This window comes from Acomys minous, assembly GCF_964271855.1.
Source record: "Acomys minous genome assembly, chromosome: 8".
NCBI classification, from domain to species: Eukaryota; Metazoa; Chordata; class Mammalia; order Rodentia; family Muridae; genus Acomys; species Acomys minous.
Window position 1 is genome coordinate 119,861,572 of NC_140489.1, and position 25,814 is coordinate 119,887,385.

The 25,814-nt window shown below is 45.0% G+C and overlaps 1 protein-coding gene across 1 annotated transcript in view; it reads left to right on the forward strand.

The window, feature by feature from the left end:
- Positions 1-22,216, forward strand: part of MSH2 (mutS homolog 2) — a 54,173-nt gene extending 31,957 nt beyond the window's left edge. The window contains exons 9-16 of the mRNA XM_084791528.1: positions 7,749-7,872; positions 8,878-9,028; positions 12,070-12,167; positions 15,787-16,032; positions 17,195-17,399; positions 18,792-19,039; positions 19,299-19,474; positions 21,826-22,216. Of these exons, the coding sequence (XP_084647654.1) occupies positions 7,749-7,872; positions 8,878-9,028; positions 12,070-12,167; positions 15,787-16,032; positions 17,195-17,399; positions 18,792-19,039; positions 19,299-19,474; positions 21,826-21,993 (1,416 nt within the window). The 3' untranslated portion in view covers positions 21,994-22,216. The remainder of the gene's footprint in view (positions 1-7,748; positions 7,873-8,877; positions 9,029-12,069; positions 12,168-15,786; positions 16,033-17,194; positions 17,400-18,791; positions 19,040-19,298; positions 19,475-21,825) is intronic.
- The last annotated feature ends 3,598 nt before the right edge of the window (positions 22,217-25,814 follow it).

The window sequence follows — 25,814 nt, forward strand, 5'->3', positions numbered from 1 at the left end:
CATTGTGGGTGGGCCTGGGTTCCGTAAGGAAGCAGCTGATGAAGCCATGAGAAGGAAGCCAGTAACCCCTCCATGGGCTCTGCATCAGCTCGTGTCCATGTTGCTGCCGTGTTCCGTCAGTGGTGCACTGACTACAGTGTGGAAGTGTAAGCCAGATCAACCGTTTCTTCCCCGGCTTGCTTTTGGTTCTGGTCTTTCATTTCAGCAATAGTAACCCTAACTAGGACACTGACGTTGCACCATTGGGCAAATCTTGTCTGTTGATGGGTATTGTAGTGTTCAGTGTCCGCTAATGGTGAAGTTCATTGAGGACTTCTCTCAAAGTGGCCTGCACAGCACCTCCTGGTACTCTGAAAGCTACAGTAGGAAGGGTGTTTTAGGTCAGTTTCAGCTACTTGTCAGGTGGATCCTGTGCAGCACGGGCCAACAGCTCTTCCTGGCCCTTTCGGGACTTCTCCCCCGGCTCTACTTGCTTTTATTCTTATGTTTACAATTATTATTATTATATTTATTTTGGTTTTTTCTTTTTTTTTTTTTTCGGTTTCTGAGATGGGGTTTCTCTGTGTAGCCTTGGCTGTCCTGGACTTGTTTTGTAGACCAGGCTGGCCTCGAACTCAGAGATCCATCTGCTCCTGCCTCCCGAGTGCTGGGATTAATGGTATGCGCCACCTGAATAGGATCTCCCCTACCCCTTCCCCTGCTCCCACAGACACACACACACACAGACACACACACACACACACACACACACACACACAGACACACACAGTCCCACACCCCGGGGTTGTGGGTAACTCAGGTAACATCATGGGAGAATGGGTGGAAAGAATGCAAGAGTCAGAGGATGGAGAAGAGAGCTAGAAATGCTTTCTTTCTTTTTATTTTTAAAGATTTATTCATTTATTAGGTATACAGTGTTCTGCCTGCATGTACACCTGAATGCCAGAGGAGGGCATCAGATCTCGTTGTAGATGGTTGTGAGCCCGGCTTTGGTTTTGGTTTTTCAAGAGAAAGTTTCTCTGTGTAACAACTCTGGCTGTCCTAGGAACTCCCTTTGCAAACCAGGCTGGCTTTGCACTCAGATAGATCTGCCTGCCTCTGTGTTCCGAGTGTGTGTGCCACTGTGCCTGGCTTTCCATTATTATTTTTAAATTTCTTTATTGTGTGTGTGTGCACATGAGTGCACAGGTAAGCGTGGAGAGCACAGGACAGTTTGATAGAGTCAGTGTTCATGTGGGTCCTGCAGCTCAAACTCAGGTTGTCAGGCTTGGCAACAAGCACCCTTGCTTGCTGAGTCTTCATGCTGACCCAGTGGTCATTTTTAAAGATGCTGCCGTCCGTGATGAAGATACGTTCTCTCACTGAATGTTTGTGCCTCCCCGGCATTCTCTGTCCCTGGAGTTCAGTGCTTTGTCTTATCTGCTCAGTTGGGGAAAGTAGTGTTGGCTTTTCACAAGCTGAACTTCTGCTATCTTTTTAGGTACTCCTTTTTTTTTTTTTTTAATTTATTTATTATGTATACAGTGTTTTGCCTGCATGTACACCTACATGCCAGAAGAGGGCACCAGATCTCATTTTAAATAGTTACAAGCCACCATGTGGTTGCTGGGAATTGAATTTAGGACCTTTGGAAGAGCAACAGTGCTCTTAACCTCTGAGCCATCTCTCCAGCCCTTCTTTACTGATAACTCTTTGCCTTGGATTTGATTTTGGCCAGTAGAAAAGATAGATGTGAGTTCAAGGCCAGCCTAGTCTACAGAGGGAGTTTCAGGACAGCTGGGGCTATACAGAGAAACCTTTGTTGTGAAAAACCAAAGGAAGAAGGAAGAGCGAGATCTTTTTCTCTTCCCCGGATGGTGCTACACAAAGTAAACTGAGCAGGCAAGAAAGAGCCAGGCAGTAAGTAGCACTCTTCCGTAGCCTGCTGTAAGCTGAAACAACCCCTTCTGGTCATGGTCTTTTTCACAGTAGCAGAAGGCAAGCTAAGATGATTACTAGTCCTCCAGAATTGATCAGAAATATGAACTGGTGGGCGATGGAGAGAAAGAGGGGAGGGGGAGAAAGAAAGAAAAGAAAAGAAAAAGAAACCCTAGGACGGGCAAGCTAGCTCACTTGGTAAAAGTGCCCAGACCGACTGCAAGGGGCTCATGCTGTGAGGCCTAAAGTCCTTGAGAGCTTGTCTAAGACAGAGAAGCACGTCAGCAGGGCCTGTGGTGGCTCCACATGTGCCCAATGTGTCTGTGACAGGATCAAGCGGGCTTTCCTTATCAGGAGCAGAAGAGCATTGTGGCACAGAGTCAGAAAATAAATATGCAGTTTGTTTCTTTGTCTGGTCGCCCCCCACCCCCAAGACAGGGTTTCTCTGTATAGCCTTGGCTGTCCTGGACTTGGTTTGTAGACCAGGCTGACCTCGAACTCACAGCGATCTGTACCTGCCTCGCCTCCTGAGTTCTAGGATTAAAGGAATGTGCCACCATGCCCAGTGATATGCAGCTTTTAAGTAATAAAAGAAAAAACCAGGCACGTTATCACATGCCTGTTAATCTCAGCCGTTCGGGAGGCAGAGACAGGGAATCTCCGAGTTTGAGGCCACTGTGGTTGACAAAGTGAGACCAGGACAGCCATGGGTACACAGAGAAATCTTGTCTCGAAAAAACAAACAAAACAAACAAAAAACAACAACAAAAAAAAAAAAAAGAAAAGAAAAGAAAAGATAGATGCTAGCACCATTTTTGTCTGCCAAACCCCATGGTTAGGCTAGAGGATGCTCTGCCTTCCCCCCTCCTTCAAGGCTTATGGATACAAAATCTCCTTAATTGCATTAAGGTCAGTCAGGGTCACTGTTGCTCTGATGAAGTGCCACGGCCAAATAAACCTGGCGAGGAAGGGTTAATTTGGCTTAGGCTTCCACAACACTCTTCATCACTGAGGAAGCCAGGAAGGAGCTCAACAGGGCAGGAACCGGGAGGCAGCAGCTGACACAGAGACCATGGAGGGTGCTGCTTACTGGCTTGTTCCTCATGACTTGTACAGCCTGCTTTCTTATAGAACCTAGGACCACCAGCCCAGGGGTGGGGCCACCCACACTGGACCCTCCTCAATCAATCACTAGGAAAATGCCTTACAGGGGCATTTTCTCAATGGAGGTTCCCTCCTTTTAGATGACTCTAGCTTGTGTCAAATTGATATAAAACTAGTCAGAATTTTTTTTTTTTTTTAAATAGAAACAAATAGGGTCTCAGGCTGGCCATCCTGGAACTGGCTATGTATAGATAGACAAGGCTGGCCTCAAATGCACAGAGATCTGCCTACGTTTGCCTCCAGAGTGCTGGAATTAAAGGCTTGTGCCACCATGGTTGATGTGAAGTAGATTTTGAAATGATCTCCCTGGTGTTAATATTGGAGTCTTCACTTGGCATCAGTTAGGTTGGAATTTTCTCCAGCAGATCATTTGTTTGGGAAAAAATGCTTATATTTTATCCAGTACTTTTGGGGTAGTGGAGCTTTTAAAAAGTTATTATTTTAAAAACACACTGACCTGGAGAGTTTGCTCAGCAGTTAAAAGTACATGATGTTCTTTCTTTTTTTTTTTTTTTAAAGATTTATTTATTATTATGTATACTGCGCTCTGCCTGCATGTACACCTGCATGCCAGAAGAGGGCATCAGATCATATTATAGATGGTTGTGAGCCACCATGTGGTTGCTGGAGATTGAACTCATGACCTCTGGAAGAGCAGTCAGTGCTCTTAACTGCTGAACCATCTCTCCAGCCCACATGATGTTCTTATAAGGGACCTAGCTCTGGTTTCCAGCACCAACATGGCAGCTCATAACTGTCTGTAACTCCAGTCCCAGGGGATCCCATGCACTCTTCTGGCCCCCAAGGTCACCAAGGCACTCCTGGTACATAGACACACTAGCCGGTAAAACACAAAATATTAAGAAATATAAAGCCTAAAGATATTTTTAAAATACCTAGCATCTTTTATGTTTATTTGCTTTGTAATTCTCTCGTCTTTGGAAGTAACGTTCTCTATAAAGCTTTCCTCCTCTTTCAAAATTGCTACCTTGGTTTCAGCCACGTCTCTGTTGCGCTGGGGAGCTCTTCAGTGGCGTGGCTAAGGCCTGATCTGCCTTTCATTCTCTTCTTCTCTCCTGGTTCATCCCACGACGAGCCCCATGCTTGTCTGCCTGTCGCCGCTGCTGATCCATCAACCACGTTCAGGTGCTGTATGTGGGGCAAGTGGCAGGCTGCTGAAGGGTGCCTATTTGGTGTGTTTCTTTTAGCAACATTTAGTTAGATTAAAACCTAGTTGTTCATTTTCCCCTTGTTTTTCTTAGGTCTTCCCAGCAGCTCTTTCTTTCCCCATTTTGTTTTAAATGTTCATTTGCTACATACCTGTTTATGTGCACCGTGTGTATGTGCAGAGCCAGAGAAGCGCAGAAGAGGACACTGCCACCCCTGGAACTGTAGTTATAGATGGTTGTGCGGCTCCTTGTGGTGCTGGGAATGGGAAGTGAACCTGGGTTCTCCGCCAGCCAACCCCCCCCCCCTTCTTCCAGCAGCTTTTAAAACTTTCCTTATCTCAGGGTTTGGGGTTTTGCCTCACCATGATGATTCTAGGTGGTGGGGTTGAGGGTAGGAACTTGGCATGGCCCCTGCCTTGCCTGTCTGCAGCTTCACTGGAAGAGGCGAGGCATGCAGCACACTTTCTGCCCACCTTGACCCACTGATTTTTTTTTTTCTCCTCTGTAAATGTCAATAAATCTTGATCCTTGTTTCTGGATGATCTTCATTGTGTTTAAATGACTATTAGTACTCTTCTGTCCGTGAGTTATTATGCAGCTACTGTGTCTTCAGCTGTGCTGTGCAGATGAGTGCACAGAGGCGTTGTCTAGCCTGGCGTGCTGACTTCGCCTCTGTCTCATTACTTCCGTGGGGTAGAATTGCAGTGTCAGAGAGTGGACACATCCTGAGTCTCACGGCATTTCCCTGCTTCCCCCAACTTGTTTGTTTGGTTTGGTTTTTCAAGACAGGGTTTTTCTGCGTTCCCCTGGCTGTCCTGGCACTTGCTCTGTAGACCTGAGATCTTCCTGCTTCTGTTGTCTGAATGCTGGGATTAAAATGAAAAGCATGGGGTACCATGCTTATCCACTGCTCTTCCTATTTCAAAACGTGCAGCTTCACTGTAGCAGACTTGACCGAGTGCATGCTTTCAGATCAGCCTCACCAGGTCTGTGGCTTCTGTTCCTTAGGGTCAGGGCAGGAAGTAGGGAGCAGGCTGCGGTGGAGTGGCTGCCTGCATGGGGAAGGCTGTAACCAGCTCAGGGCTGTTTAATTATTCATATCCTTCCTTGCAGCATTTCCCTCCAGTTCCTGCCCTGCTCACTATACGTGCTCATGCCTACTCATTTAGTGACCTGAATGCTCTTCTCAGGTGCCAAGAAGTGCCCTGCAAAAAGAAAACTATTCTTTATGCTTTTATATTTTTGGTAAAGCTGTGCTATATCTTTCATCTTTAAAAAGATCTATTCAGAATTTTATCTTTTAATATTTTATATAGTTGAAATATATTTTAATTTAAATATTCATTTTCTCCTAGCTTTCTGTAATTTGATTTTTATTCCTAATGTAGTGCACTTTCGTAATGTGAAGATGTGCTCTGAATAATTAGGAGCGTTTGTCTCAGCCTTATTTAGTGAATATGTTTTTGTCATCTTTTTTAGAAAATTGACTCACTCTCATTAAGCTTTTATGTGCAATTGTCTATTTAATAATTTTTAATGCCTGGTACAGATAGACTTAAAAATGTTCTTTTGTAATTTTATTTGTTTAAATTTTATTCATTTGTTTAAAAAAGAACACTCACTAGGCTTGAAGAGCTATTACCGTTTAAGTTTGCTTCCATAGTTTGCCCCTTAACTTGAAACCAATTCTATTTAATCTTCAAACAAATTGTCTTTATAAAAGTCTCTGCATAATAAAGACTTGAAAATTCCATGTATGTCTTTTCTCTTATAAATGAGATCCATTTTTCATTACACTTTATTTTTGGTTAATAATGTAGGAGCAAAGGCCAAGTATAGTGTTGCAAGCCTTTACTCCTAGTACTTGGGAGGCAGAGGCAAGCACATCTCCCAAGTTCAAAACCACTCTGAAGCCACACCTACGCAGTGAGACCTTGTCTCCAGAAAAGTAACATAGGAGCAATTTACAAAAACAGTGTATTTAAGAGTGCCACGCCTGGGCTTGATCCCAGCATTTACTACCCCCTAAAATGTTTTGTTTTTGTTTGTTTGGTTTGTTTTTGTTTGGTTTTACGAGACAGGGTTTCTCTGTGTAGCCTTGGCTGTCCTGGACTCAACTGGTAGACCAGGCTGGCCACGAATTTGCAGTGATCCACATGCCTCTGCCTCCCGAGTGCTGGGATTAAAGGCGTGCGCCACGACACCTGACCCCTAAAATGTGTTTTTAAATCATGAAAATTTGAGCCACGAGTTGGTACGCACACTTCTAATTCCAGCACTCGGGAGGCAGAGGCAGATACATCTCTGTGTGTTCAAGGCCAGATGGGTCTACAGAGCGAGTTCCAGGACAGCCAGGGCTACACAGAAAAATCCTGTCTCCAAAATAAAAAAGAAAAGAAAAATCCCAGGACTTCGGGGGTTTTGAGACAGAGCCTATTGTAGCCAGATTGCCTTCTAATTTGCTAGTCCCAGATGACTTAGAATTCCTGCTCTCCCTGCCTCTGCCCGCCAAGTGCCCGAGAGATTACAGGGGTGCAATACCACACCCAGCTGAATTGTATTTACTGCTTGTTTTTGTGTGTATGTGTGGGGGGTGTGTATGTAGGTTCTGGGGTCTACCTGTCCCTGTCTGGTCCTGGGGTTACAGGGGCACACAGCCATGCCTGGCTTTGTATGTGGATTTGGGCTCAGACAATCTCTTACTTCCTGAGTCATCCATCTAGGTCCTCAGCAGGACTTCAGTTTGAAGGAAAGCCCTCAGGTCATTAGAGATTGTCACACTATGTGACTCTGGCCATCCTGGAGCTCACTATGTAGACCAGGCAGGCTTTGAATTCACAGCGATCTCATGTCACTGCCTTCTAAGTGTTAGAATTAGCAGCAAGTGCACCATACCTGGCAATTACAGTGTGTGTGTGTGTGTGTGTGTGTGTGTGTGTGTGTGTGTGTTTTGGCGGCTACCTGTGGCAATCAGAGGACAACTTTGGTGAGTTGTTTTTCCCCTTGCACCATGTGGGCTCAGGTCGCCAGGCTTGGCCGTTAGAAGATGTTTTACCTGAGAGCCACCTTTCTGCACTAACGAGATAGATTCTCAAGAGCAGTTGTTGGGGGCCGTGGGACTGGGGTACTGTGCTGAGTGGAGCTGTGGTTTGAGCTTCTTAAGCTTGGTGTTTGGTTTGGGAAAGCTGCAGTGTGGTGATGGTTAGTAGTAATACGTAAGAAAAATGCAGATAAAGGTGATGCTGGAGACTTGTGCCTCATGGACTTGCATCTGCTGCCTATGGGTAATTCCTGTGTACCTAGCATTCCTAAGCTCCTATTAAAATCTGATAATAAGTAGAAGGTTCTTAGTAGTGTTGGCTGAGGACATTAAGGATGCTTAGGCATGCCAGCGTTAGCTGGATTTTACATAGGTAGAAGAAATGACACGCTTCGAAAATTCTGTCTTCACCCATCTATCTGTTTGTATAATTTATCTATTACTTGCTCTGTTTATAGGTGGAAAACCACGAGTTCCTTGTAAAACCTTCATTTGATCCTAACCTGAGTGAACTAAGAGAAGTAATGGATGGCCTGGAAAAGAAAATGCAGTCTACGTTAATAAGTGCAGCCCGGGGACTTGGTAAGACCGACTTAGGGGTTGACTCATCCTTTTCACAGCGTTCACAGTGGCACTGGAACCCTTTTACTCCTCACCCCCAACAGGGCACTTGCTGGGGTTTGAAACTAATCATTGCTGATGGCAGATGGTGACTGTTGGATTCCCTTTGAACATTCTGAGTTTGTTATTAAAACCTTGTTTTTCTTTATGCATGGCTCTGCTGTCCTTTCTTTGCAAATGTGGTCTGTCTGTAGTTGTTAATAATTTCAGTTGCTGTTCTTCAGCCAGCAAACTTGTATATGGTGTTTTTGTTTTTTGGTGTGGTAAAATTATGAGCAGAGGCCATGATAGAAAACTCTACAATCTTAGATGCGTAAGGTTTAGCTAGTAAGTCATTACTTACCGCACTTAACAAGAATAGTTCCTAGTTTCTCTACATTGTCATTGTCAGGGTCACAGTATTCTTTAGAAATTGCATTTGGCCACTTTTAATTATGCCCTAGTTTTCAAGCATTCTTTGGTTAAAAAGAGAAGCCTAGCCTGGGGTGGTGGCTTAGCAGGTAAAACCACCAAATATCGTACTGTCGAACTTGGAGCCACACGGTGGAAAGAAAGAAGTGACTCTCCCAATTTGTCCTCTGATCTCTGCATATGAGCCATGGCACACAGTTCCACACACAGAGAAACACATTTTAATAGATAAGAGAGCTTATTGCAAAACTCCTTCAGCGTGGGCCTTACCACCCCCGCTTCATAGAGCCCACCGTGTGAGGCCGTGGTGCTGCCAAATGAACAGCAACGTCTGCCGGCCTGGAGGCCAGCGAGCATGTGTAAAGACTCCATAGGGATATTCCATATGGTTTCCCAGTGAGTGGGGTTTGAACCTTTTCCAGGGAGAAATTAATAATTTCCAGCATGTTTTCTTGTACAAAGTGTGCTGTGCTGTTCAGATGTGATTTTGACCATTCACACTGGAAAGTGACTGTGTGCGTTTTTGACCTGATTTTCTTCTTTCCAATCATAAAGGACTGGAGGCTGGCAAACAGATTAAACTGGACTCCAGTGCTCAGTTTGGGTATTATTTTCGTGTAACCTGCAAGGAAGAGAAAGTCCTGCGTAACAATAAGAGCTTCAGCACAGTGGACATCCAGAAGAACGGCGTGAAGTTTACCAACAGGTCAGCGCGCCTGTCGCTCTTAAGCTTTCAGTGCTCATGACTTCTCTGGTCAAAGTAATGCCTTTGACAAAGAGTTTTTAACTTTACTGTTCACTGTTTTAAAAGCATCAATTAAGAGTCAAGCTGTCCTTGTTCTAAGAAGCTAGTATTTCAGCCCTGTGAGGCAGGAAGGGTGCCCGTGCCTGTGGCCCCAGCTCCAAGGAGGCTGGGGCATTGCAGTGACTTCAAGGACAGCCCGGGCTTCTCCAGAGTGAGATCTCTCCCAAGCAACAGAAACAAAGAGAGGCTCCCCCCGCCCCACACACACCAGTGTCTCATCATCTTTAAAAAAATACAAGATAAATTGAATTAGTTAGTGTCTCTGTGTCTGTTAGAGCTGGTTCCCCTTGTGCTCAGCTTCTCAGCTTTTCTTGTTTTTGTCTGTTAACTTACTTTTTTTTTTTTTTTAAGATTTATTTATTTGTTATGATACTGTGCTCTGCTGGAATGTACTCCCACACACCAGAAGAGGGCAGCAGATCACACTAAAGATGGTTGTGAGCCACCATGTGGTTGCTGGGGATTGAACTCAGGACCTCTGGAAGAGCAGACAGTGCTCTTAACCTCTGAGCCATCTCTCCAGCTCTGTCTGTTGACGTTCTTCTTCTTCTTCTTCTTCTTTTTTTTTCATTTGTTTATTTTCCCTCAAGTACATTTTAGAAATAACACTTAGACACAGGCTCACGAACACGCACACAGGCACACACAGCTTTCTTAAAGAAGAGTTATTTCTGTTTTAAACTGTGTGCATCTGTAAATGAGTACGCACACAAGAGTGCAGATGTTTGCAGAGGCCTTGGAGCCCCTGAAACTGGAGGTGCAGGTGGCCTTGAGCTACCTGACAGAGGTGCTGGGAATTGAACTCTGCTCCTGGAAGGGCAGCTGGTGCTGCTAATGCTGAGCTGTCTCTCCAACCCCTCATCTCTGTTTTTCTAGGAAAAATGTAAAGAAAAGAAAGTTTGCTATTTCAATTAAATGTATAAATAAATTAGTTTAGGGAGATATCTAGCAGCCTTCCTGAGGTTGTTACTATATCACAGCGTTTTTATGCCTGCAACTGAAAAGCCTATGTTGTGCTTGTTGTTGTTGTTGCTTGTTTTGTTTTTGTTTTTTGCGGGGGGTGGGGGGGTGGGGCACATGGGGGGGTTGTGTTTTGTTTGTTTGCTTGCTTTTTGGGTCTTTAACTGGTTTCAGTTTTGGACAGAATTATTCTGCCCTATAGGTAGAAAAAGTTGTTTCCAGAAGTCCCATGGGAAGAGCATTGTGTTTCTCCTTCTGTACCTGGCCTGCCTTGCTATCGCTCCTTAGTATTCCCAGTACAGAAAACACACACAGGGGATCCGCTCTTGTCTGTTTACTTTTTTGAACGTGTGGGTGTTTGTCTGCATGTGTGTGTGCACTGTGTGCATGCCCGACAGCCAGAAAGGCATGTCAGATCCACTGGAACTGGCGTTAGAGATAATGGCGGGCCACCGTGTAGCTGCTAGGAATCGACTCTGGGCTTTGTAGAGCAGCTCTTAGCCACTGAGCCCTCTCTGCAGCCGCACGTCAGCTTACTTGTGTGCCACATGCTGCTGTTACCTGGGGTGTTTAGAAACCCCAGTTACGAAAAACCATCTATTGGTTCCTCATGTCAATTTTCTGAAAGAGATAGGACAGGTGTATTTATTTTTCCCCTTCCTAGACATGACAAGTCTCAGCTAAGCCTAGGTCTTATTATAACTTACGTTGTTTTTTTTATACATTGTGTCACTCCTGTTTTAATAAAATAACAGGATCTATGGGTTCTTTAGACGTAAAAGAGATAGGACCAACTAGTCACATGGTACTAAAAGTTGTAAAAATCCATTTACTCTTTAAGTTATGGAAAGGGTGGGATGCTTGCTATATGTATCTGACTTTGATCATATCATTTTTCTTTTTCTTTTTTTTTTTTTAAAGATTTACTTATATAGTGTTCTGCCTGCGTGTCAGAAGAGAGCACCATATCTCACCATAGATGGTTGTGAGCAACCATGTGGGTGCTGGGAATTGAACTCAGGACCTTTGGAAGAAAATCCAGTGTTCTTAACCTCTGAGCCATCTCTCCAACTCCAACATTTTTCTTGCTGAAAGGCTCAGTTATTCAAAATAACACCTTAAACTTATGCCTCTGTGATCTGGCAGGAGCCCCCCTCTTCTGTGGCTCCACTCTGCAGCAGTCGCCTCACTCGATGACATGGTCACATCTTTTCTTTAATTCTTTCCACTTGAATATTCCGTAGTAATCTTTTTGTGCTGTTGTTAGGACCTTGGCCAACTTCACAAGTGTTACCGTGTCAGCTAGTTTCTTCTCCTTTCTATGTCCCGTCTTCTTGCTCTTAATTCCTTTTCTCTTTGAAAATTTGCTACATTTTATTTATTTTCTGTGTGTGGAGTGGGACACACACACATACACACACACCACACACACCACACACCACACACACACACACACACACACACACACACACACACACACACGTGGGGGCCAGAGGGTGACTTGTTCTCCTGTCTGTGGACCCTGGAGGTCACCTCACCATCACCCTCTTTCTACTGAGCCATGTCACCAGCCAGGTTTCATTCCTTTTCTTTGATGTCAGCATTTTTCCTAAGTTTACTTTCAATTTTATTCAGCAGTTTTTCTTTTAACCGATAATTCATTCTCTCTTCCCCACCCCCCCATTTCTTCTTTTCCTCCTCTTTTTCTTTTTTTCGGCAAGGTCTTTCTGTGCTGCAGCTGGCTGTCCTGAAGTTCACTGTGTAGACCAGGTTGGTCGAGCTCACTGAGGTCCACTCGCCCCTGCCTTCTTGTGCTGGCATCACAACACCGGCTTTGTTGTCCATGTTTCTGCTTGTATTTTCATTTTTAATTTTCATTGTTCAGCTGCTTTATGAGACAAATGTGGATATATTTTGTGTAGTGCACGTTACTTCTGGCAGACACTTTGATAGTTTTAATAATGTCATGTTTTGATTTTCAGTGAATTATCCTCTTTAAATGAAGAATATACTAAAAACAAAGGCGAGTATCAGGAGGCTCAGGATGCCATTGTTAAAGAAATTGTCAATATTTCCTCAGGTAAGTTTGTTTTGAATATGTCTTTTTTTTTTTTTTAATAGAAAAGTATCAGAGTATCTGAAGGTTGTTTTGCTTCTGTTTTAATTTTTTATTATTACAGTTATGTATTTGTGTGTGTGTGTGCGCGCGCGCATGCTTGTGGAAGCCAGAGAATAACTTGCAGGAGTCAGTTCTTTTTGTACTATGTGGGTCCTGGGATTGAAGTAAAGGTAGTCAGGCTTGGTGGCAGCATATTTACCTGCTTGGCCATATGGCTGGCTTTTTTTTTTTTTTTTAGTCAGGGTTTCTCTGTATCTCTGACTGTGTCCTGGACTCTCTTTGTACACCAGGCTGGCCTTGAACTCACAGAGATCCACCTGTCTCTGGCGTGCACCACCACACCCAACCTTTTTTTTTTTTTTAAAGTCAGGATCTTTCTTTCTGGTTGTTGTAGCTAGTCCCTAGTTGACGTGTCCTTTTGCCTTAGCTGTTCAGTGCTAGGCTTGAAGGTGCAAACCATTATATAGCGTTGGCTTTAAATCATTATCTGTGGGTTCACACTGCAGGATGCAGAAATAAATACAACTGTAAAACAGATACAAAATATACAGACAGGCTGTTTGGTAGCTCTGTGGGCTGTTGTACAGATTGTCAGTCTATTACCCACACACCATTGCAGGGTTGCTGAGTGTTGAAAGGACAGTAAAAGCCATGTGCCTGTGAAGTGGGTGAATATATGCTCAGTGCAGGGTAGGTAATGGTGTGTGTTAGGCTGGGGGTTTACACATGAACCTTACAGAGGTAATCCAGATGAGAGCTAACAGCAGTGACTGTGGGACAGATGATATGAGCCAAGGTGACCCAGAGAGCAACAGTGTCACTGGGGAATATTCTTGCCCCAAGTATTGAACTGCTGTGTGAACAGGAAGCATTAGGTAGATCTGGGTAGTGGGGCGTCCATTTCCATGTGTGGACTCTACACATGCTCCTTTTAAGAAGCATAAACAGGACAGGCTCTGTTCAGGACTGAGGGAGACTCACAGGGACAGCCAAGTCAGGGGCCTGGCCACTGACTCCTCCAAGCCCAGCGCTGGGGTTGAGAATAGCTGTAGAGGACAGGCCTGGGGGACAGTGGGGTGCTGTGTGCCTTAGGACACCCTGACAGCAGCATGCGGAAGCAGGAGGAGAGATGCTCTTTTTCTGAGGGTTCTGAGTCACTGAGGTGTGATGAGGCTTTTAAGAAGATAGGTACACGCCAGGTGCAGTGGTGCAAGCCTTGAATGCCAGCATTCCAGGAGGCAGAGGACCGTGGATCTGTGTGAGTTCAAGGCCAGCCTGGTCTACAAAGAGAGATCAGGACAGTCAGGGCTACACAGAGAAACCCTGTCTCGAAAAACCAAACCAAACCAACCAAACAAAAAAACAAAAAAGCTATATGCATGTTCAATTCTGAAAATTGTTTTTCTGTTGAGTGTTCATAATAAATCAGAAGAAACCTGGAACTTCCGGCTTTCTTTTCCTGTGTGTGTGTGTGTGTGTGTGTGTGTGTGTGTACACGTACGTGTACGTACACACACTGGTGCAAACACGAACAGGATGCTTTGTAATTACATCTCTGCTTGGGATTCTAGGCTACTGAAGCACAGTAATTTGGTTATTTGTGTCCTTGAATCTAATTTGCATTTTAAAGAACCCCACAAATACTGTTACACCTGTGAGTCTTCCTCAGTGAAACAGAGCAAACCTGTTTGCACCTAGCTAGTTAAGGGTCTGGATTTTAACCTTTGAATCAACCTGAATGTATGCTAACTTCTCTTAAAATGTAGTGGAACATTTTTAGATTTTCCTTTCTCTTCCCCTTCCCTCTCCATGGGCTCAGATTTTGGCCTAGCTAGGCTAACCTCAAAGGTGAAAAAAATATGCTTTTAAAAAACAATTACAGGCCAGGCGTGGTGGCTCACGCCTTTAATCCCAGCACTCGGGAGGCAGAGGCAAGTGGATTGCTGTGAGTTCGAGGTCAGCCTGGTCTGCAAAGTGAGTCCAGGACAGCCAGGAGTACACACAGAGAAATCCTGTCTCTAAAAACAAAACAAAACACAAAAAGATTACAGGGCTTGTGAAATGGCTTGGTGGTTAACGGTGCCTATGTGGCCTGGGTTTGAGGCCTAGGTCCCACGTGGTGGAAGGGAAGACCAGACTGCCGTGTTAAATTTTCCTCTGGAGTCCACATACATGTAGTGGATCATGTGGCACATGTATGCACACACAATAAATAGATGCCTCTTTCTTTAATTATAAAAATTTATTTTGTTTTCATTTTGAGACAGTCTTGTACATTGCAGACTAACCCTGAGTTCATGCCTTGGCCTCCTAAGTCCTGAGCTGGGGTCATGTACAGCACACACATGCAGGTGCCTGCAGAGCCCAGAGCAGGTGCTGGGATCCCTGGACCTGCAGTCGCAGGCAGCTGTGCGCTGTCTAGTGCGGGTGCTGGGAATTGCGCACTTCTGCAGCGACAGCCAGTGTTCTTAACCACCAGGCCGTCTCTCCAGCTCTGCTGTGGTTGCAATCCTAATAAGTTTAAAAGCAGTAAGGAGTGGGGGTTGTCCAGTGCCAGTCAGGGTAGTGCGCACGCCTTTAATCCCAGCGCTGTTGAGGCAGGAGTAGGTGGGTCTATGTTAAGTTAAAAAAAAAAAAGCATATATTTATAATATAATGAGATGGTTATTTTATATGGCCATTTATAGGTTAATTATTACCACCAAAACATTACTTTTAATGTGGAACAAGAGATGGAAAATGAGTAGTTTGGACATGGTCCCCACGCTCATTTATCTCATTACTCGGAAGGCAGGAAGAGGCAGATCTCTTGTTCAGGGACAGCCATCCTGGCCTAAAACGTGAGGCCCTATCTAAGAAACCAAAACTTTTCAAGTCAAATTTCCAGCCATTTAAACACAAAACCTTACGTATTCTTAAAGCTAAGCTTTCTGGGTGACCCAGAAGCATCGAGCTTAACAGACATCCATGTGCTAGGTTATGAGTGTCACTGCCCATTAGGATTTAGGGTTTATTTAGGGTCTAAGTTCTAACCACTGTTGTGTTCTTCGCACGCATGCTCTGTCTAGCCTGTGGCAGGTAGTTTTATGTGGCAGCTTTTCTTCTAATGCTGTAGCAGAGTGGACCCTGAATGAGTGCCGAGTGGCTGTGGGGGTCCAGTCATGCTGAACTCCTATGTACTGCTGCTTGGACAAAGCTGCCTACGCTTTTACAGTCTGTGCTTGCATGCTTCTTACGGTGGTGTCAGTGTGTGTGTGTGTGTGTGTGTGTGTGTGTGTGTGTCTGTGTAGTTTTTTGAGACAGGGTTCCTCAGTGTAGCCCTGGCTGTCCTGGAACTCACACTGTATAGACCAGACTGGCCTCAAACTCAGAGATCTGCCTCTGCTGTGATTAAGGGCATGCGCCACCTCTGCTCTCATGCTAGGTAATGTGGATTTCATAAGGAAAGATCTTGTACTCTATTTATGAAGCACCCGAGGAATATAGTAAAACATTTAACACCGTGTGAATCTCAGCTATAGCACACGTGTTGGTTTTTTTCGGTGGTCCTGTGTACATCTCCTTGTTGATGTTTTCACAGGCTATGTAGAGCCGATGCAGACACTCAGCGACGTGCTAGCCCAGCTAGACGCCGTTGTCAGCTTTGCGCACGTGTCAAATGCAGCACCTGTTCCTTATGTACGGCCAGTCATCTTGGAGAAAGGAAAAGGAAGAATCGTACTGAAGGCCTCCAGGCATGCTTGTGTTGAAGTTCAAGATGGAGTTGCATTTATTCCAAATGATGTGCACTTTGAAAAAGATAAACAGATGTTTCACATCATTACTGGTAAAAAAAAAAAATGAAGCAAAACAAAAATTAAGAAGGGGGGGAAAGCATAAACCAAAAAGCCTACTTTCTGGGCCTTTGGTGAAGGATTAATTTTTTTTAACGATGGCATGGAAATAAGTTAAATTGATGAAGACCGTCTGTCTGTGGTGTTAGGGGAGACTGTGTTACTCCGCTTGATAATTCTCTCAGATCCTATTGACAAGGACGATTCTTGCGGTGGCTAATGTTGAGGAGGTGACATTGTACTGATAGACAGCTTGTGTTTTACCCACAAAGCTCACCAGAGCCGGTTCTTGGGAGAGTGCGTAGGAATTGTTGAGCTTAGGCTAGCAGTCTTCTTAGATGTGGTGCTGTGTTCACATTCACTTAAAAGACCGCTGACTGCTCAGAGAGCAGGGCGGGAGCTGGGGCCTGGCCGGGCAGGAGGGAGTGGGAGGTGTGCAGGTACACTTGGGGAAATCATGGCTGCGTTTATCATTTCCCTAAGTGGGTCTTTAGATTGTTTATTTAACCAAGTAAATTGTACATTTGCCAAAAGAAGAGTCGTGTGTAGCATGGAGTTGAAGTGATTGGAGGAGCTTACCCAGACTGATTGATTGATTGATTGATTATTTATTTATTTATTTATTTATTTAGCTAGCTAGCTAGCTAGCTAGTTCGTTAGTTAGTTAGTTTTTCAAAGCAGGGTCTCTCTGTGTTAGCCTTGGCTGTCCTGGACTTACTCTGTAGACCAAGCTGGCCTCAAACTCACAGCGATCCTCCTGCCTCTGCCTCCCAACTGCTGGGATTAAAGGCATGTACCACCATCCCCAATCAGACTGATTATTTATAACTAACCTGTTTATTAGTGAATAATACTCCATGAGTAATCAGTTGGGTTTACTGTAGACATCATTAAATTAGCCCGCAGGTATCTGTGAGCCCAGGGAACACAGTAGCTATGCAGACCGTAGTGGAGATCCAGGTTAGCTGTATGTTAAAGGGCTCTGTGTCGGTCTGAAGAAATGCCAAGAACATGGCACTCGGGGCTGTGGACTGTGACTTTGTGTGTGCTTTTTGATGTATTGTGGGTGGGCGTGTCACTCTGACTACTAGTAGCTTAATTGTTAGTAGAAAAGGAAATCAGTGATGTTGCTTTTTGATATAATTCATTTTCTAGGTCCCAATATGGGAGGTAAATCAACATATATTCGTCAAACTGGGGTGATTGTACTCATGGCCCAGATCGGGTGTTTTGTGCCGTGTGAGGCAGCAGAGGTGTCCATTGTGGACTGCATCTTGGCTCGAGTCGGGGCTGGTGACAGCCAGTTGAAAGGCGTCTCCACGTTCATGGCTGAAATGCTAGAGACTGCATCCATCCTTAGGTATGTGTGCCCTGGCCACTGAAAGTGGAGACGTGTGGCCCTACTTTGCATGAAATACATTTGCAGATTGAACTATAATATGCCACGGGCATTCTTAGTTTGGTGATTGTTTGCCTCTGATCTGTATGCACTTTATGTTACCTTAAAGGGGTGATTGGAGCTGGGGACACCTGTTACCCCAGCTACTCTGTAGAGTCAGGTGGGAAGAACTTGGGCCTAGTTGTTTGAAACCAGGTTAGGCAAATAGCAAATGCCTCAAAACAGAATGAGGAAAGCAGCTTGTAATCCGAAGAGAGAGAGAGATAGAGAGAGAGAGAGAGAGAGAGAGAGAGAGAGAGAGAGAGAGAGAGATGGAGAGATGGTTCAACAGTTCTGAGCACTTACTGCTCTTGCAAAGGACCCGAGTTTGGTTTCCATGGTGACTCACAACTGTAACTCTAGTTGCAGAGGTGTAGTTGTATTAGAGCTGATGCCTCTGCCCGACACATGTTCCTGTGTGCACACTGTGTACATATGTGCACTCAAGCACCCACCGATACACATACATAGATAAACATTTAAGTCCTTACTGTTCCTAGGAGTTGCCTCGGCTTTCGCTTCCACTGTTCACAGCACCTGGAACAAGCCTTGTCTTTTACTCAGGTCCTTTCTGTCTGTAAAGCCAACGGTGAAGATGCCACTTCCCTGATGGATTTTATGGGAGCGTGCATATTTGCTCTTTGACCTACTGCTGTTCTAAGTTTATTTGTTTTTATTTTATGTGCATTGGTGTTTTGCCTGCATGCATGTCTGTGAAGGTATCAGAGAACCCAGGTTCCGCTCCCAGCACCCACATGGTGGTTCTCAGCTGTAACTCCCAGAAGAGCAGTCAGTTAGCTAACCAACCACTGAGCCATCTCTTCAGCCCCCACTGAGGTTTTAAAGAGTGCTGGAATCCTGTGTGTTGTGACAGTTTAACACAGATGATTATTTTAGTAACTGATCAGTAAGTCCATATCTGTAATTTTAATTTTAAAAAAAATGAGGTCACAATTGACAGAAAAGAAAATTGAGGAGTGATGATGCACGCCTTTCACCCCAGCACTTGGGAGGCAGGGGCATGTGGTTCTTTGTGAGTTCAAGGCCAGCCTGGTCTGTGCAGTGACTCTAGGACAGCTAGAACCGCAGAGTCAGATCCTGCCTCAAAAGCCAAAGCAAGTGGTAGTGGGGGGGGGGGGGGCGGGGACAGAGAATACACACATGGAAACTGTCACTCATCGGTGGGAATTAACTGTCCTCTACAAGCAACACTGCTGCAGGCACCCATTGCCTCTGCCTGGTAGCTGTTCTGTCCCCTCTTCCTTCCGTGACAATTTCCAGACTACATTTATGTGATGTAATTATGCATTTCAGGTCAGCAACCAAAGATTCCTTAATAATCATTGATGAACTGGGACGAGGAACCTCTACTTACGACGGGTTTGGGCTAGCATGGGCTATATCAGAGTACATCGCAACGAAGATTGGTGCCTTTTGCATGTTTGCGACCCATTTTCATGAGCTCACTGCCTTGGCCAGCCAGATACCAACTGTCAATAATCTCCACGTCACAGCGCTAACTACCGAGGAGACCTTGACTATGCTTTACCAAGTGAAGAAAGGTGGGTAGGCACACCTTGATGTGGGGTTTTAGTGTGTGAAGTAGCATCAGCCGCGTCATTTACTCGCCGTTGTGATTAATCGATGTTATTCCTGAGAACGTATTTCCTTCATCACAGGGGCATCTGAGGGGCTTTCAAGCATATGGCTAATATATTTGGAATAACCTAAAGTTGCGTTTTCTACTGAGGCAATAAAAGGGATATTCCATTTACATAAATGGTGTTTCTTCTCCCCCTCCCCCACCTCTGTTTCCTCTAGGTGTCTGTGATCAGAGTTTTGGGATTCATGTGGCTGAGCTCGCTAATTTCCCTAGGCATGTAATAGAGTGCGCCAAGCAAAAAGCTCTGGAGCTGGAGGAGTTCCAGAACATTGGGACTTCCCAGGGACGGGATGAAATGGAGCCCGCTGCAAAGAGGTGCTGCCTGGAAAGAGAGGTGGGTCAGCGGGGCTTCAGTTCCTGAGGCTCCTCGGCGCTGTGTGCCGGGTAACCAGGAGAAGTCACCCGTGCACTGTAAGGGTTTCAGCGTTTACTGTGTGGTCATTCGTACTGGCTTATATTTCTTAGCATAACCAAAACTCCGTCCCTGGGTTGGTTGGTTGGTTGTTGTTTTTGGTTGGGTTTGGGGTTTTTTGTTGTTGTTGTTGTTGTTGGTTTTGGTTTGTTTGTTTGTTTTTGTTTTTGTGAAGCAGAGTCTCACCTTACAGCTCTAGCTGGTCTGGAACTCATTCTTTAGACCAAGATGACGCTGAATTTGTAGCAATCCACCTGCCTCTGCCTCCAGAGTGCTGGGGTTAAAATGTGAATCTCCACCCCTGGCTCCCAGCCCGTCAGTCTCTCCCCTGCGGCCCCTTCTCTCTCCTCCCTCTCCTCCCCGTCTCTTCCCTTCCTTCTGTCCCCCCGCCCCCCATGTCGTGTTGTGTCCTCCTCCCCGCCCCCCCCCCCTTGTGTGGTGGAAGGGTTGGAGCTGGAGTATAGTCCCATGATAGAGCAAGCGCCCGCACAGCGGCAGGAGCCTGGCTGTGGCTCCTGTCACACCCACACTGCCCTCCCCCTATGTCATTTAAAGGACTAGATTTGATAGTAGGAGTAAAGAATGATTAAATAAATGTTAATCTAGATTTAATTTTTAGCTAAAGCTGTCTGGTTAAATTGAATAAATAAAACAACAACAGCAAAGCCAACTGCGCTGCCCTCGCAGGTGAGAAGTGGCCGTGCTTGTGGGCAGAGTGACTGTCAGCAGGAGCGGGCTTACACAGTGCTGCAGCAGCATATGTCTAACTTGTTTCTTGCTCAGTAATAAAAGCATCTTGCTTGGTCCTGGCAGCATTACGGTGGTGCACATTGTGACAGACTTTTACTTGGCATATTTTTAGCTTTTACCCAGTGGGCTTTTTCCCCCCCTCTTCCTTTTCTGTAAGGACAGATAGTTGCTATACAAAAAGGAAAATATATCATAACTTGCTCATAATTTTAGATATGGAAGGCTGCCACCCTGAGCATGGACTGGTTTTGTATCCACACTTTCCTTAATATATCAAACTCACAGATCCTGATGATTGGGATTAGGCAGGCTGTTTTATGTAATTCCTGGTTTCCAAGAAAACTGAAATCATGTACTTTTGATATAATAAGACATGTTTTGAAAAGTTTTAAAGCTAAAGGAAACAATGCATTGTTGCTGCTGTTGGTGTAGGTCTTTATTTTTTAGAAAGTCCATTTTATGTTTTAGCAATGCTGGAGTTTGGCTTTTTTTGAATGGGGAGGGGGTTGCAGGAGGGTGTGTGTGTGTGTGTGTGTGTGTGTGTGTGTGTGTGTGTGTGTGTGTGTGTGTGTGTGTGTGCGCGCGCGCGCGCGCGCGTTGCAGTGGTGACATGCAGAGTTCAGAGGATAACTCTCAGGGATCAGTTCTTCTCCTATGTAGCCTCAGAGACTGGGCCCCGGTGGCCAGGCTTGCCTCTGCATGCTGAGCCATCATCTTCCTGCTCCCTGTGTGATTTTCAGTAGAGAAATACTTCTTTCTCACTAGTTGAATACCTGCTGCTGACCTATTAGATCCTTTCTGGTGCTTACACGGCACAGGTGACTCCCTGCTGTGGTGAGTCGCACAGCACTTACTCCTGCTTCGGACCTGCTGTAACTTCTTTGAATCATCACAAAAAGTGTGTGAAGTTGGTAATATTAATACCCTATTTTGTAGATGAAGAAATTGAGTTAAGAAATTGCCCACAAAATAATAACCATGTTCTTTGGTACAGCACCGAACAGTAAACAAAGTAGAAATGTCCTGTGTGCACACTTGTATGCATCTTTGTGTGTGTTAAACAGTCTCAGGGTTTATGCCTTTATGTTTGCTTTATAAACCTTATGTTCTTTTTTCCTGAGATTAAATTCCACCCCAGTTAAAGCAGAGGGACTTAAGAGCTACTAAATTTCGACTCCCTGTCATTTGGAAATAAAATGTAAATGTTTTATACTTGCTCCAGACTTGCTCTGGAGACGTTCCTAGCAACCACGGGCTGTGATTCTAGAAGTTGCTTGCCCACTCATGATAAAAATGTTTGTTAGGCATCTGGCAGTGTGTTTAGATGAAAGTCAGAGCTCGAGTCTCAGGCGGGAGAGATGACAGAGCAGGAGGAACACCCAGGAACATCACACACACACACACACACACACACACACACACACACACACACGGATAAAAGTAAATCTTTAAAAGAAAAATGGTTCACTGTAAGTGGCTTTAAGGAGACACTGCAATGACTTTGGGACATGTGTGTGTTTCAGCAAGGTGAGAAGATTATTCTGGAGTTCCTGTCCAAGGTAAAGCAAGTGCCCTTCACCGACATGTCAGAAGAGAGCATCACGCAGAAGCTAAAGCAGCTGAAAGCCGAGGTGGTCGCAAAGAACAATAGTTTTGTAAATGAAATCATTTCCCGGATAAAGGCTACATGAGAACGCAGTGGGGTGAAGAGAGGAAGCGTGAGCTCGGTGTGTGTTCTGTAGTGCTCACCATCAGAACCTGGGAGAGCAGCGGACTCAAGTATTCAGTACCTTCACCTGAAAACATGTTCAGAAATATTTCAGAGTCACAATCTGTAGCTGGGTACTGTTTAAACGGGCATGGATAACTTTAAACACTATGCTGAATTTTATAAATAAAATCATGTAGTTTCTAGATTTGGGGTACCTTGTATTTCTTTGTAGTGTGACTTTTGCCTGTATTTACTCTACTAACATTTACTTATACACCTTGTATAAATAGAGAATCTCAAAACACAGGCCACAGAGATCTCCACACATACATAGTACATAATTTAAAAACGACTTAGCCCTCGTGTGGCGGTGCACACCTAGAGACCCTGCCTCAAAAAAAGTTCCGACATAGCTGAGAAAAAAAAATCACAACAAAAATGGGCACACAAACACAAAAAGATTTTCATTTTTCTTTGGTAGCCAAAAGGTGAAAAGAGTCAAAGTGTCCTAACAGTGGGTGAGTGTGTTAATAAAATGTGGTCTGGCTATTGTTTATCTGTGTTAAGAGAAACAAACTAAGACATTGAAAACATGCTGAGTCAAAGACGTCAGTCCTAGGAGTCCACTCAAGTAGGTGGGCAGTGCCCTGGGGCTGGGGAAGTGGTAGCTGAGGGGTTCGCTGTCTGTGAGGTGAAAGCTTAGTCCTGGGCATACACACCTGGCAACACAGCAAAACCATTGAGTTGCGGACATAGAAAGGATAATCATTGTGTGTGAATAATATCGGGCAGCTATAAACAAAATGGTTTTGGGACTGGGTGTGGTAGTGCACACCTTTAATGTTAGGGCTTCAGGAGCAGAGGTAAGCGCTCTGCATTCAGTGTCTGGTCTGCGTAGTGACCCAGTTTTTAATTGCCAGGCACAGAAATCCATGCAGTCTACTGCTTACTGCACCCTCCTCCAGAGCTGCCTGCAGTTTCAAGTGGCAGTGCCCACTGTTGGCCAGGATATGCGGATGTGCTGGTTGGTTAAGCCTAGTAAGACTGAGAACACGGCCCTGGTGTTCTGTCCCAGGGGCGCATTAGAATGTTCAAGCTAGCTGAAAGAAGCGAACTACATTATCCACAAGGCAACATCAACAGGCCTCAGAACAGGAAGCAAAAGAAATAGAGAGTACTCCACTCCCCCCCCCCCAACCCCCCACTTACATGGAGTTGTTTATTACTGATGCGTGTGGTGTTTCACCTGCAGAGTCCACGCAAGGGCACTGAATCCCCTGACTCTGGAGTTACAGACAGGAGTCACTATTGGGGTGCTGAAAATCGAGCCCCAGTCCTATGGAAGAGCAGCGAATGATTTTAACCACTGAGCCATCTCTCCAGACCAGTGTGGAACGTAAGCAAGTGAAGGGTAGAAGTGTGCATACAGCAGGCTGCAACTAAAATGACTGGGTGAGCATTTTCCCAGGGCTTCTAGAGTGTTCCTGAGGGTGACTTTGCAATGTTTCTCTCTCTCTCTCTCTCTCTCTCTCTCTCTCTCTCTCTCTCTCTCTCTCTCTCTCTCCCCCTCCCTCCCTCCCTTTCTCCCTCCCTCCAGTTACTGTTAAGTTGTGTGGTTTGTTTCATCCATGTAATTTTGGCATGAAATTAACTTGAACAAAATGCATGTGTGTGGCTTGTGTGTTGAGATAGGATCTTTCTGTGGCAGGCCAGGCTGGTCTGGAACTAGATCCTCGTGCCTCAGCCTCCCAGGCGTTGCATAGGGACCAGCTACATGGGAGTCATTTGCTTATCTGCTCATTTCTTGAAACATCTCACTCTGTAACCCTGACTGGCCTTGAGCTCATAGAGATCCATCCGCCTCCACCTCTTGAACGCTGGGATTAAAAGCATTTACCACCACTCCTGGCTCAGCCAGGAATTTTTATTTAATTCAGAGGCAATTTTTAAAGTGAGCTGAAATATTTTCATCCCTTGGATGGCTGTGAAAGGGTGTTTTTAGATTGCTGTACAGAAGCATGTTAAAAGTAGAAATCAGCTGTGACGGGTTTAGTTGTTAGGACTACAGAGACGAAGGAGCCAGCGCTGAGTCCAAGACAGCATGCAGTCTCAAAAGCCCCCAAGGCAAGGCTTCTTCCGTGCTCTAAAGGAAGCTTGGAGTTTAGTTCTAAGACGTTCTTGAAAGATGATTTAGGATGCTGGGCACTGAGGCTGCTCCAACGAATGGTAATGAAACAAGCAGTTTCCTTCCGTTAGACGCGCCCTCCTTTTAGAACCTAAAGCACCCTGTGTTTTGGCCTATTAAGAACAGTTCATTTGGGCTGGAGAGATGGCTCAGTGGTTAAGAACACTTGTGCTTCCAGAGGACCCAAGTTCAGTTCCTGGCACCTGCGTGGAGGCTCAGCAAACACTGCCTGTAACTCCAGTGCCAGGGTCCTGGGTCTCGGCTTCCGGTTTTCCGGAGCACTGTACTCACATGCATGCATACTCCCACATAGATAACACACAAACATACATAATATATCTTTTAATCTTTAATTGAAGAAAGACAGTTCACATGAATCTTTCGCTGTAATTAATGGGTTTTTGTTGTTGTTGTTGTTGTTGTTCACAGTAGAAGTATTAGTTGATAATACCAGAATAAAGTGACTGTTAGTATCTAGATCACAAACGCAACCCTAGTTAACATGAACTCTGTTAGACATAGAGCTGTGTTTCAGAGAAAACAATTAGTTGTGTACTTTAACAAGAAAAGAATCCATCTAAGAGCAAGACGGTGGTGGCTCCCCAGCACTTGGGGAGCAGAGGCAGGCAGGCATTCTGGTCTGTGCAGAGGAACCCTTTCCTGAAACACCCACCTGCACCTTCAAAAGCCTTCTAAGGTGTAATTTTGTAATTGATTATATTTTTCCTAATTTTTTGGAGAGGGGATTAACAGTTCTAATGAAACAGATAGTGGAAAGTGTGTGTGTGTGTGTGTGTGTGTGTGTGTGTGTGTGTGTGTGTGTGTGTGTGTGTGTGTATTTAGATATATAAGGTTGCCAGCTGTACTGACTTAGCTGGCCGGGTGACTAGGATAGGTATATTTAAGAATAACTTGTTCTCCTCAGAGTCTCAATGTTCCATATAGCGAGCACGTCCTGTGAGACTTGGGTATTAAATACATCTTCTATCCTTGGTCTTTCTGCATTTAGCTTTTTTGGGGAAGTTTTTACCCTCAGCATATGGTGTGAGCTGCTGATTCAGTACCGAGTGGCTCTTTAAGCTTGTTAGTTACATTCTGTTGATTAAAATGCTGTGCAGAATAGTGAGGAAAAGCCAGTCCGGGGTCTGAAATAAACAATGTTAATTAGCTTGTGGAGAAGAACAAATCAAATGAGTGAAGAGGCTTTTTACACAGATTCCCTACGTTTGGGTTCAGGAAGGGAGGGTGTGGTCAGGCAGGAGGCTTGAACATGCCCAGAGTGACATCCCGTTAGTGAGAAGCTGCGTGCCCAATGTGAAAGAATAGCTTCTGCCAGATGTCCCTTCTCTGTGCCCACACCTTTTTTTTTTGACAGAGCTTCAGAATTTACACTTGCTCTGTTGCCCACCTGTGGTCTCTGCACTGAGGAGGAGCCTGAGTTGAAGGCCAGCTTGGATTTATAGAGGCCACTTGAGGCCAGTCAGAACTACATAGTGAGCTGTGCAGTCTCAAGCGCTAAGCACTCTGATGGCCTCTCTCAGATTGTGCATAGCCTGGCGCCGCGGTGCGGAGGGATGGTAACTCCTCGTACACAGCACACCACGGTAGTGAATCAC